The sequence below is a fragment of the Entelurus aequoreus genome, linkage group LG16 (genome assembly GCF_033978785.1).
Source record: "Entelurus aequoreus isolate RoL-2023_Sb linkage group LG16, RoL_Eaeq_v1.1, whole genome shotgun sequence".
NCBI lineage: Eukaryota > Metazoa > Chordata > Actinopteri > Syngnathiformes > Syngnathidae > Entelurus > Entelurus aequoreus.
The window spans coordinates 19624197-19637833 of NC_084746.1; the positions used below are offsets into that span (position 1 = coordinate 19624197).

Sequence of the window (13637 nt, forward strand, 5' to 3'; positions counted from 1 at the left end):
TCATGCTATTTATTTGCGATGCTTCCTCGTTAGTTTTTGGACGCGTATAATGCCCTGTTGTGCAGCGTGGGGCCGCTCCACCCGCGAGAATTGTGGAAATCTTTTACATCGCTTTCCCCGCAACTCGGAAAGAAGACAAGTATGAAAGTGAAGGTTCGCCATCAACACTGGAGAGACAATGATTACAGCGTCTTGTGGCAGCTAAACACTCGACACAACGTCTGTGTTTTGTTCAGAAGAGAACACACAGAAGATCATACAATAATAACACAATAAATTAATACATTTAAGAGATAGTTTGACAAAAACTGACTATATTTAAATCTCAGTACAACTAAAATAATGCAATTCAGTAACAGCAGAAGGAAAGTCAAACAGAAATATAAATAGAAGGACATTGAAAGAGTAAAATAAACCACATTTTGGTTGGACTAATAGATGGAAAAAATTAACTGGAAATCTCATATAAAAATATACAACATAAAGTGGCAAGAAATATGTCAATAATCAATGAAGCAAAATATGTTCTGGACCAAAAATCACTTTATATTTTTACTGCTCACCCGTGTTACCATATCTAAGGTATTGTCCAGAAATATGGTGAAATAACTAGAAAAGTACACTTATTCACTTATTATGTTAGAAAAAATGAAGATCAGTGATTGCAAATACATTGGAGGCAGTCACCACAGTTGACATACTTCACACAAAAGTCATAATTTCTCCAAGATTGTTGGTCCAAAGCTAATGAAGATTTTGGCAAAATGAGGGTAATAAGTTATTTTTTGGTCTGTTTTTGTATATTTTTACTTTTATAGCGCCGTCGCGTACCTGCTGGTCACCAAACACTGCAGGAATGTAGCAGCAGAGTGTGTTAAATATGGCTGCAAAATTACACTTTCACAAAATAAAAGTATGTTTTATTGTAAGTTTATGATCTTGAGTGTGTTTAGAATTATATATAAACATATTATTTGTTGTTTATTTCGTCAGGAAATACAACTGTCAAAACGACAGCAATTGCCTGCATCCGGGCACAGCCGCACACGTCCTTGGTAGCAAAGATGGTGTCCGTTGTTTAGTTGGCCATACTCTTTTCATTAGAGGTGGGGGATCTTTGGGCAACTCACAATTCAATTACGATTAAGATTCAGGGGCTACGATTCGATTATGTATACATCTATAAGTATTATAATATATATGATTATGCTGTATATTGTTAGAGAATGGAACCAAAATTGTTACATCTTTATATAAATGGCATTTGTAAAGTTACAAAATACTCAAATTTTATATTATTCGCAGACGATAAACTATTTTTTTTTTTTTTCAGGAAAGAACACAGAGAAGCTAATACAAATAACAGAAACAATTGATAATGTCATTTTATCATTTATAGAGTATATTGTGAACAAATTGAGAACAACTAGTGAATAAAAGTGTGAGCAATTGCTATGTAACTGAAAAGGGGTAGGATAGCATGAGCTCTGATTCTTCCTTCTCCTTTTCGAACATGTTAAAACAAGAAACTGACAATTGTGATGTATCATGTCGTAATTGTGTGCAAGTTTGAAATAATCTCAAACCATGACCATAACAATAACATGTGTATACATCCATTCATCCATTTATCTTATACCACTTTTCCCATTTGGGGGTATACATATATATGTATATATATATATATATATATATATATATATATATATATATATATATATATATATATATATATATATATATATATATATATATATATATATATATATATATATATATATATATATATATATATCTCTTTTGTTCAGAATCACCTTCTTATCACTGGTAACGACGCAGCTTTCCTCTCTCTCATTCCCGCAGCTTCACTGTGCTTTAAACAGTATAGACTCTCGCAGCCTACAGACTTCAATGGGGAAGCATACACTGCTGTGAAACGAGACGAGTCATTGGATAAATGCTGGGTTTTGTCCTGCCCTTCAGACGCTCAGCGTCTCTGGAGGTCTATGGGGCAGTGGGCTGGCCCCGGCCGGCCCGGACGCTCAACTTCTGCATGATGATTGGATGATCTGTCTAAGGTTGATTGCCTTTTTGATTGACAGCGAAATGAGCGAATCAGCGATCTTGTGTTGTAAACTTCTGTGGGAGCATTTTCAACATTCATTCTGTTGTGCTGAGTTGAACCTTAGACTTTTGTAACATGGTGTGGTGCATGATAAGGAAGACAATAGTCCAGCTGTGTCTCAGTACTGTGTAATCAGGCTGCAAGTAGGAAATACAACTGAGGTAATTACATGTGACGCAGGCATATATTATAGGTGAGGGCTCTGTGACTGCCACTGGGTGGCGCAGTTGGTGACCTTGGGGCAGGTGAAGACCTTGGAGACTCCCCAGCACCGCCAACGCTGTCTCTGTTGCCACCTCCACTCGCAGGTTGCTCTGGGGTTAATTCTGGTCGAGCCGATGGTTGGGCAGGGGTCGCCTCGGCCGGTCGAAGATCAATTCTGTTGCGTCGATATGTGGTCCCCTCTACGTCAACCAGATAGGACAGAGTCCCAACTGCTGCAGGCACACCCCTTGCCTCCATCTGCCTGACCTGTCTCCCGGGAGCGGCAGAGGGATCTGCCGGAGCTGAATGTCGGTCAGCCCATTCCTGATGGGCTGGCCGGAGCTGAATGTCAGCCAGCCCATTCCTGATGGGCTGGCCGACATTCAGCTCCGGCAGATCCCTCGCCGATTTGTCATACACTGACTTCGCCGCCTGATGCTTCCCCCTGAGCTTGTCGGGAACCCCTGTGATGACCTGAGGTGCAAGGAGCTGGTCGGCCACCGGAAGAAGGGTTCTCAGCCTTCGTGACATGAGCCCCTGTGCTGGGCTGCAATGCATGCCCTCAGTGGGCGTGTTTCGCCAATGCAGAATGGCCTTCCAGGTGTCCTCCTTGGCACGGACATGTTCGAAGCTCCACTCCCTCGCAAATGCCCGGGATTCACTGCACGCAAACTGGCTTCCTCCATTCGAAATAGCTCTGTCCGGAACGCCTTAACGTGCAAACTGTGCCTTGATTCGTCGGATTGTGGTGTCAGCCGACAAGTCAGGGACCAGGTAGATCTCCCAGAAGTTAGAGTAGTGGTTCACAACGAGCAAAAAGTTATGTGCTGCGTAGCTGTACAAGTCAATCAATCAATGTTTATTTATATAGCCCTAAATCACAAGTGTCTCAAAGGGCTGCACAAGCCACAACGACATCCTCGGTACAGAGCCCACATACAGGCAAGGAAAAACTCACCCCCCAGTGGGACGTCAATGTGAATGACTATGAGAAACCTTGGAGAAGACCGCATATGTGGGTAACCCCCCCCCCCCCCCCCCCCTTTCTAGGGGAGACCGAAAGCAATGGATGTCGAGTGGGTCTAACATAATATTGTGAAAGTCCAGTCCACAGTGGATCCAACACGTCAGCGAGAGTCCAGTCCATAGTGGGGCCAGCAGGAAACCGTCCTGAGCGGAGACGGGTCAGCAGCGCAGAGATGTCCCCAACCGATGCACAGGCTAGCGATCCACTCGGGGTCCCGACTATGGACAGCAGGCACTTCATCCATGGCCACCGGACCTGTGCAACTCCCCCTCCCCAAGGGAGAGGGGAGCAGAGGAGAGAAGAAAAGAAACGGCAGATCAACTGGTCTAAAAAGGGGGTCTATTTAAAGGCTAGAGTATACAAATGAGTTTTAAGATGGGACTTAAGTGCTTCTACTGAGGTAGCATCTCTAACTGTTACTGGGAGGGCATTCCATAGTACTGGAGCCCGAATAGAAAACGCTCTATAGCCCGCAGACTTTTTTTGGGCTCTGGGAATCACTAATAAGCCGGAGTTCTTTGAACGCAGATTTCTTGCCGGGACATATGGTACAATACAATCGGCAAGATAGGCTGGAGCTAGACCGTGTGGTATTTTATACGTAAGTAGTAAAACTTTAAAGTCACATCTTAAGTGCACAGGAAGCCAGTGCAGGTGAGCCAGTATAGGCGTAATATGATCAAACTTTCTTGTTCTTGTCAAGAGTCGAGCAGCCGCATTTTGTACCAACTGTAATCTTTTAATGCTAGACATAGGGAAACCCGAAAATAATACGTTACAGTAATCGAGACGAGACGTAACGAACTCATGAATAATGATCTCAGCGTCGCTAGTGGACAAAATGGAACTAATTTTAGCGATATTACGGAGATGAAAGAAGGCCGTTTTAGTAACACTTTTAATGTGTGACTCAAACGAGAGAGTTGGGTCGAAGATAATACCCAGATTCTTTACCGAGTCGCCTTGTGTAATTGTTTGGTTGTCAAATGTTAAGGTGGTATTATTAAATAGGTGTCGGTGTCTAGCAGGACCGATAATCAGCATTTCCGTTTTCTTAGCGTTGAATTGCAAAAAGTTAGCGGACATCCATTGTTTAATTTCAATAAGACACGCCTCCAGCTGACTACAATCCGGCCTGTTGGTCAGCTTTATGGGCATGTAGAGTTGGGTGTCATCAGCATAACAGTGAAAGCTACCACCGTATTTGCGTATGATGTCACCTAGCGGCAGCATGTAAATACTAAAGAGTGCAGGGCCAAGAACCGAACCCTGGGGAACTCCGCACGTTACCTTGACATAGTCCGAGGTCACATTGTTATGGGAGACGCACTGCATCCTGTCAGTAAGATAAGAGTTAAACCAAGACAAGGCTAAGTCTGACATACCAACACGTGTTTTGATACGCTTTAATAAAATATTATGATCGACGGTATCGAAAGCGGCGCTAAGATCAAGAAACAGCAACATAGATGACGCATCAGAATCCATCGTTAGCAATATATCATCAGTCATTTTTGCGAGGGCTGTCTCCGTAGAGTGATTTGCCCTGAAACCGGATTGAAAAGGTTCACAGACATTGTTAGACACTAAGTGTTCATTTAGCTGCTGTGCAACAATTTTTTCGAGAATTTTCGAAATAAACGGAAGTTGGGAGACCGGTCGGTAGTTTACCATGAGGTCAGGATCGAGGTTAGGTCTTTTGAGCAGAGGATGTATAACCGCTTTTTTGAATGCTAGGGGAACAGTGTCGGAGGAAAGTGATAAGTTTATTATATTTAACACTGATGGACCTATTAATACAAACAGTTCCTTGATAAGTTTCCCAGGAAGTGGGTCAAGTAAACATGTTGTTTGTTTTATCCCACTTACACGCCGTAATAATTCCTCTAATGTTATTTCATCAAAAAGAGAGAGACTATTTTGGAGGGCGGTATCCGTCGTATACACAGTCGTATCTGTGTTAATAGAACCCAGTTGTAGCTGGGATGCGTTGTCTTTAATCTCCTTTCTAATGAGTTCAATTTTCTTATTAAAGAAATTCATAAAGTCATCTGCGGAGTGGGTGGAGCTACTGGGAGGAGTCCCTTGTTGGGTTAGCGATGCTACTGTACTAAACAGAAATTTAGGATTGTTTTTGTTGAGGCGGATGAGATTTGAGTAATATTTAGCTTTAGCTAAGGTAAGCATGCGTTTATAAGTTTTAAAACTATCACTCCATGCTTGAGGGAAAACCTCAAGTTTAGTCGCGCGCCATTTGCGTTCCAGCTTTCTACATGATAATTTATGAGCTCTAATTTCTTCTGTAAACCTATCGGGTGCGCCTTTTAGGGGCCCTTTTTTGCTTTAGCGGTGCTATACTATCAATGGTTTCGCGCAGGGCATCGTCAAAGTTGTTAGTGAGGTTATCAATAGAGCCGACATAATTTGGGATGGGTGACATTACCAAAGGCAGTAGGTCAGCAAGAGTCATCGTTGTGGCAGCATTAATATTGCGGCTGCTATAGCAGTTATTATTATTATTAGCTTGTTGACAATGAGTCAGAACTTCAAATTTTATAAGGTAATGATCGGACATTACTTTAGTATACGGAAGTATCATAACTTTGGAGGTGGTGACACCCCTGACAAGCACTGGATCTATTGTATTAGCGTTGCGATGCGTGGGTTCATTTATTATTTGTGTAAGACCACAGCTATCAATTATGGTCTGGAGCGCCACGCACTGAGGGTCCGATGGGGTATTCATATGGATATTAAAGTCCCCCATTATGATTATATTGTCGGCGTGCGTCACTAGATCAGCAACGAACTCTGAGAATTCACTGATAAAGTCCGAATAGGGCCCAGGGGGGCGGTAGATAACAGCCAGGTCGAGAGGTAGCGGTGTGACAGACCTCATAGTAAGCACCTCAAACGATTTATATTTATTATTTAGGTTAGGGGTAAGTTTAAAGTTTTCATTGTATATTAGTGCGACACCCCCTCCCCTTTTAAGAGGACGGGCAACATGCGCATTCGAATAGTTAGGAGGAGATGCCTCATTTAGCGCAAAAAAATCGTCTGGTTTGAGCCAGGTTTCGCTGAGACCAATGACGTTAAGATTGTTGTCTCTAATGACCTCATTAACTAATAACGCTTTGGAAGACAATGATCTTATGTTTAAAAAGCCTATATTATAGAGAGAGATTCGGACAGAGAAAGCGACGATTACCCCATTAATTTGAGCGAGGATGAAAGATTCGTGGATGAGGAAAGTGAGAGTGAAGGACTACAGTGCAGTGCAGGACGTATCTTTTTTTTTCTCTGACCGTAACTTAGGTACAAGGGTTCATTGGATTCCACACGTTCTCCTTTTTCTATTGTGGATCATGGATTTGTATTTTAAACCACCTCGGATACTATATCCTCTTGAAAATGAGAGTCGAGAACGCGAAATAGACATTAATAGTGACTTTTATCTCCACGACAATACATCGGTGAAGCTCTTTAGCTACTGAGCTAACGTGATAGCATCGGGCTCAAATGCAGATAGAAACAAAATAAATAAATCCCTGACTGGAAGGATGGACAGAAGATCAACATTACTATTAAACCATGGACATGTAACTACACGGTTAATAATTCCCAGCTTGGCGAAGCTTAACAATGCTGTTGCTAACGACGCCATTGAAGCTAACTTAGCAACGGGACCTCACAGAGCTATGATAAAAACATTAGCGCTCCACCTACGCCAACCCTCATCTGCTCATCAACACCCGTGCTCACCTGCGTTCCAGCGATCGACGGAAGGACGAAGGACTTCACCCGATCATCCGTGCGGTTGGCGGCTAGCGTCGGCTAGCGCGTCTGCTATCCAAGTCAAAGTCTTCCTGGTTGTGTTGCTACAGCCAGCCGCTAATATACCAATCCCAACTACAACTTTCTTCTTTGCAGTCTTCATTGTTCATTAAACAAATTGCAAAAGATTCACCAACACAGATGTCCAGAATACTGTGGAATTTTGAGATGAAAACAGCTTTTTTGTATTGGATTCAATGGGTTACCAATACTTCCGTTTCAACGATTGATGTGACACGCAGACGTCATCATATATAGACGTTTTCAACCGGAAGTTTAGCGGGAAATTTAAAATTGCACTTTATAAGTTAACCCGGCTGTATTGGCATGTGTTGCAATGTTAAGATTTCATCATTGATATATAAACTATCAGACTGCGTGGTCGGTAGTAGTGGGTTTCAGTAGGCCTTTAAGTTTCCAAAAACGTACCTCTCGAATGTGACGTTCTTCGCACGGGTAAAGTGTTTCTCCAGTGCCTCCAGAATAGCACCCGCATCTTTCTGTTGGTTGGCAGTGAGTCCCAGGTTGTGTTTGTAAACATGGAGGCAGTCGTTCCCCATTAGCCGTCTCAGTGCCGCTGCTTGGACGGGCTTCTCCTTCTCGTTGAGCCCGGTCGCAAGCAGATAATCCTCAAACTCTGCTCGAAAGTTTTTCCAGTTGCCGTGAGTGTCCCCAGCTCCGGAGGCGGGATGTTGGAAGCCATTATACCAACGCGGTGCTAAAGCTAACAGGCTAACTGAAACTGCTAAAACTGGCCAAAACAAATAAACGCACGCTGTCTCAACGACGAACAGAATGTGGGGCATAATCGGGTCCTGCTCGGACTTCTGACACCATGTTATATGGTGTGGTGCATGATAAGGAAAACAAGAGTCCAGCTGTGTGTCTCAGTACTGTGTATTCAGGCTGCGTGTAGGAAATACAACTGAGGTAAACACACGTGACGCAGGCATATATTATAGGTGAGCACTGCAAAAACTGAAATCTAAGTAAAATTAAATATCTCAAATAAGGGTGATATTTGCTTATTTTCTGTCTGATAAGATAATTCTTCTCACTAAGCAGATTTTATGTTAGAGTGTTTTACTTGTTTTAAGGGTTTTGGTCCTAAATTATCTCAGTAAGACATTACAGCTTGTTGCTGAGATTTTATGACCTATATTGAGTAAAACATGCTCGAAACTAGAATAACTGTTGCAAAGCTGTGTCATCAACAATCACAAGTATAAATCTACTTTTTTAAAGTAATAATTTCTTACTTCAAGCATGAAAAAAAAAATCATGATACCGAGCGCATATCATTATGTCAAGATAATGGCACTAGCATTTACTTTATTTAAGAATATTTTTCAACATATTGAGCAAAAAGGTCTCTTTTTTACTACCAAGAAAAGTGCACTTGTTATTCGTGAGAATATACTTATTTTAAGGTATTTTTGGGTTCATTGAGGTTAGCTAATTTTACTTGTTTTGGAAAGTCTTGACAAGCCGAATTTTCTTGTTCTATTGGCAGATAATTTTGCTTAGTTCAAATAAAATACCCCTAATTTTTGTATTTTTTTTCCTTGTTTTTGAACACTGACTTTTTGCAGTGAGGGCTCTGTGGCTGCCACAGGGTGGCGCAGTACATCATTACAATCACCCTGTAACAACTTTCCAGATCCTCTTAATGACATTTTCTTTGTTAAAAACGACTAGCGACAAATAGAGCTTCTATTGCTGGTGTTTTTTTCTGTTTGGAGACTGACTTCTTTCACTCTGCAGCAGCTGCGTCACCAGACAGATTTCACCATTATTGATCTGCAGTGCCCCAGTAAAAAAATCACCAATAAAAATGAAAAATCACTTCAGAGTTTTAAGTCTACATTGCATAGACTACAGCGCACATACTACTTAGTATGGTAATTGATTTATTCACATGTACAGAGAGAGCAAGAGAGAAAAAGAGCAAGTGAGAGTGAGAGAGAGAGAGAAAGAGAGAGAAACAGAGAGAGAGAGAGAGGGAGAGAGAAAAAGAGAGAAAGAGAGAGAGAGAGGAGGAGAGAGAAAGAGAGAGGGAGAGAGAAAGAGAGAAAGAAAGAGAGAGAGAGGAAACTAGAATCACTGCGTAAGGTAGCCGACAACAGCTTGTTAATTATATTATTTAGATTTTGATTTGACTCGAACTGTAACTCCTAGATGGATATCAGAAAGTTATTCGCCCGCAGCAAGGATAAAGCAGCGAGGAATGAGAGAGGTAAGTGAAGTCCTAGCTAGCAGTGACGTGCGGTGAGGTCAGGGCCGGCCCGTGGCATAGGCCGTATAGGCAAATGCTAAGGGCGCCGTCCACCAGGGGGCGCCACACCAGTGCCACAAATGTTGGAGAAAAAAAATAAAACGTTTGTACTATTATTTCTAAATACGAAAAATAATCCCACGTTAATTAAAATGCAAAGTAAAGCCTATTTAACAGACATATTATTTGTTACAACATTCCCCCCCCCCCCCCCCCCCCCCCCACCTCCCCGCACGGTGCGCCCCCTCCCTTCCCGTATCATGACTCTTTTTGGACGTCAAACCACATCAAAAAATCAACACAAGATGTCAAAACGGCCAAAACTGTCAGGTGCCCAGGGAAGAAAAAAGAGAAAAGAAGAGGAGGAGAAACCAGAAAAAGACAGAGGTAGCATAACGTTAGCCTACATGAAATTATTTGTCTGTTACAGAATGTGATAGTAACCTGGCTTTTTAGCATTAAGCTAATATTACATGATTCGGCAATTGCTAATCAATAAATAGCTAGTTATGTTTTAACGTCGGGTTAATATTGTGGAGGGGGCTAAATTGTTATGGAAAATAATAATGTAACGTTAGGTAATTACAGTACTCCCACCTTACATTCCTCAGGGACATTTGTATTAGATCTTTTAAGCAGGTGTTTTTTTAATTTGAGCACTGCTGTGATTCGGTTAAAGATAATCATAACATAACATTCTCATATAATATGTTAATTTGCTTTCTTTAAGTAAAAAAAAAGGTCAAAGACAAAGCTATTCGGTTTCTTGTGAGTATATACACTTCACTGCCGATGTGGGGGGGGGCGCCACCTAAAATCTTGCCGAGGGCGCCAGATTGGTTAGGGCCAGGCCTGGGTGAGGTTCATGGCTGGTGAGGCACTGACTTCATCACAGTCAGATTTACAAACATATGAACCCTAAAGAGTATCTTATTCACCATTTGATTGGCAGCAGTTAACGGGTTATGTTTAAAAGCTCATACCAGCATTCTTCCCAGCTTGGCACTCAACATCAAGGGTTGGAATTGGGGGTTAAATCACCAAAAATTATTCCCGGGCGCGACGCCGCTGCTGCCCACTGCTCCCCTCACCTCCCAGGGGGTGAGCAAGGGGATGGGTCAAATGCAGAGGACAAATTTCACCACACCTAGTGTGTGTGACAATCGTTGGTACTTTAACTTAACTTTAACTTTACACATACAAACTGTAGCACACAAAAAAGCACATTTAATAAAACATTTTTTATTATCGATAACTTGTTTATAGAAGTCTTCCTTATCTTTCTTCAGTTTTAAAAGTCTCTCTGTCTCGATAAAGATCTTCCTTTAAGTATTACCTCCTGCTTCGATTGAAAGTCCAGTTCAAAAAACTGTTTTATTTTAGATATGTAATCCTCCATGTTAATAGTCCAGGCAAGAGGAAAAAATAAACGATCGCTGCTAACTGTTGCTGCTTGTTGTCACTTCTTCTGCAGCCGAGTAGTGCAAGAATGATCTCTGGGATCACTACCGCCCTCTACCACCAGGAGGCGGGATTACTGCGAGCATCACCCAGTGCGTCTCTTACAGCCGTTTTATGATTGCTCAGCACAAGAAATATGTTACACACATACAGTTGTTGACAAACTAATTAACTAAACTATGGTAATGTATAATATAATTCATATACTGTAGCAGTACGGTCTCACTGCACAGCAGGCCAGCAGTTAGCCGAGTCATTGCGCAATCCATGGTGAGGCTCAACTCAGTGACGTGCCTCAACTGGCTGGTGACTCACCGCAAGTCTCTTCTCAGTATCCATCCATCCATCCAACTTCTTCCGCTTATCCGAGGTCGGGTCGCGGGGGCAGCAGCCTAAGCAGGGAAGCCCAGACTTTCCTCTCCCCAGCCACTTCGTCCAGCTCCTCCCGGGGGATCCCGAGGCATTCCCAGGCCAGCCTGGAGACATAGTCTTCCCAACGTGTCCTGGGTCTTTCCCGTGGCCTCCTACCGGTTGAACGTGCCCTAAACACCTCCCGAGGGAGGCGTTCGGGTGGCATCCTGACCAAATGCCCGATCCACCTCATCTGGCTCCTCTCGATGTTGAGGAGCAGTGGCTTTACTTTGAGCTCCCCCCGGATGGCAGAGCTTCTCACCCTATCTCTAAGGGAGAGCCCCGCCACCCGGCGGAGGAAACTCATTTCGGCCGCCTGTACCCGTGATCTTGTCCTTTCGGTCATAACCCAAAGCTCATGACCATAGGTGAGAATGGGAACGTAGATCGACCGGTAAATTGAGAGCTTTGCCTTCCGGCTCAGCTCCTTCTTCACCACAACGGATCGATACAGCATCTGCATTACTGAAGATGCCGCACCGATCCGCCTGTCGATCTCACGATCCACTTTTCCCTCACTCGTGAACAAGACTCCTAGGTACTTGAGGTTCTCTTCTCAGTATTTGAACGGCAAATGTGAAAATTCAGCGATTTTGAATAAAAATAATCTAAAACTGGTGAAGTTAAATGGAAAATAACTTCATAATATAATCACTGGATACATACAACAATTTAATGGAGGCACGCCCCCAACACTGTGGACTACGAGAGATAATGACTGATGAACACCTTTGTTCGATAATAAGGGATGCCTCAGCTCAAAGCCTGAATGAACTAGTATCCAAGAAAAGATGCCAGGTATCTGGCTTGGGCACATCAGATTAGATCAGTGTGTTGCAAACTGAGCAGTTTAAAGTCCAGAATGGTTGGTTTATTCATTATTTTATTTTCAAATTTATTAGCCTGTGGAAAAAGTTAATGTTGATATTTACCTCAGAAGGCTGCAAATAGATTTTGATTTCTGCATCTGTCTTGAGACTACATGTTTGATGTAGTCTCACATTTTCCTGACGTGTTCTACAAAATGTAATGCTGTTATTTCTGGTAAATGAAAATTAATGTAACTAAACTGGAAGAGAAGGACTTGGAGAAGTGCAGATGACCCCTCTATACTCTAGCTAACTTGATTTATTTAACATTTTGATGTGTGTGTGTGTGTGTGTGTGTGTGTGTGTGTGTGTGTGTGTGTGTGTGTGTGTGTGTGTGTGTGTGTGTGTGTATGTGTGTGTGTGTGTGTGTGTGTGTGTGTGTGTGTGTTGGCCCTAACAGAGAGCAGTTAGAGACCAACATGGACTTCCTAGGCTTGATCGTCATGCAGAACAAAATCAAAGAACAGACTGCTGGGGTGTTGCTTAACTTGCGACAAGCCAACATTCGGACTTTGATGGTCACAGGTAACCAAAGTCAGAAATACAAGTGTTTTCTTGTTGTGTCTGTAGGTCACTGAACAAGGTCCTTTTTTAGGTGACAACATGTGGACAGCAATATCGGTGGCTCGAGATTGTGGGATGGTTCAAGCCCATGAGAACGTTATTATTGCTGATGCTGTGCCTCCAAACGAGGAGAACCCTGCGAGTATCACATGGCGCTACTCTGACAACCACGTTGTGAACAACAATCAGGTGAAACACAGAAACATTAATAAAAAACTGGAAATACACAAACTGCTAGTTTCAAACTGCTTTTGAAATCCTGTCTATTTGTGATTCATATTTTTTGTGTTTCAGCTATTTACAGATTATTGATTTTTTATTTTTTTTACTGTATTTTTTTCCATCAATTTATTTTATCTTTCAAATTCAGCCATGAAAGTCAGTGGGCCTGATTAGTTACCAGTAGAAGAGTTGTTGCTCCCTCCTGTGCAGGTTCCCTACAGCATTGGCGTGTGGCCAATGTGTAGCGAGCAAGCTAACAATATTTTGTGTCCATACTTTTATCAAACTGTGGTTGTCAATTTTCATTTTTTGGATCATTTTAATTAAACACGATAATACTAACCGTTGAAAGTTTTACAGCAGTTACCATTACTATTGTTTAATTGTAGCTGTTATTCGCAGCTGCTGAAACCGATGCAAAATAGTGACCTGTCTTGTAATCCGTAACAATGCATGCAAGCGGCGATTATCCAGGCTGGAAAATATTCATTTTAATTTATCGTCCAGTTAATTGACTTATTGAATATCAGGACAGTCCTACTGATAGACTTTTCCAAAAGGGGCTCCTCCACTGGTTTATCTTGATGAGAATTGCCGCTCACAATTACTTCACACCCTCGTGTCAGGGCTATGCTGTATATG

General features: G+C 42.3%; 1 protein-coding gene across 1 annotated transcript in view; it reads left to right on the forward strand.

Moving 5' to 3' along the window:
• LOC133630685 (polyamine-transporting ATPase 13A3-like) overlaps positions 1–13637 on the forward strand; it is a 139640-nt gene that overhangs the window by 35338 nt on the left and 90665 nt on the right. Inside the window, exons 19-20 of the mRNA XM_062022327.1 lie at positions 12610–12734; positions 12805–12962. Of these exons, the coding sequence (XP_061878311.1) occupies positions 12610–12734; positions 12805–12962 (283 nt within the window). The remainder of the gene's footprint in view (positions 1–12609; positions 12735–12804; positions 12963–13637) is intronic.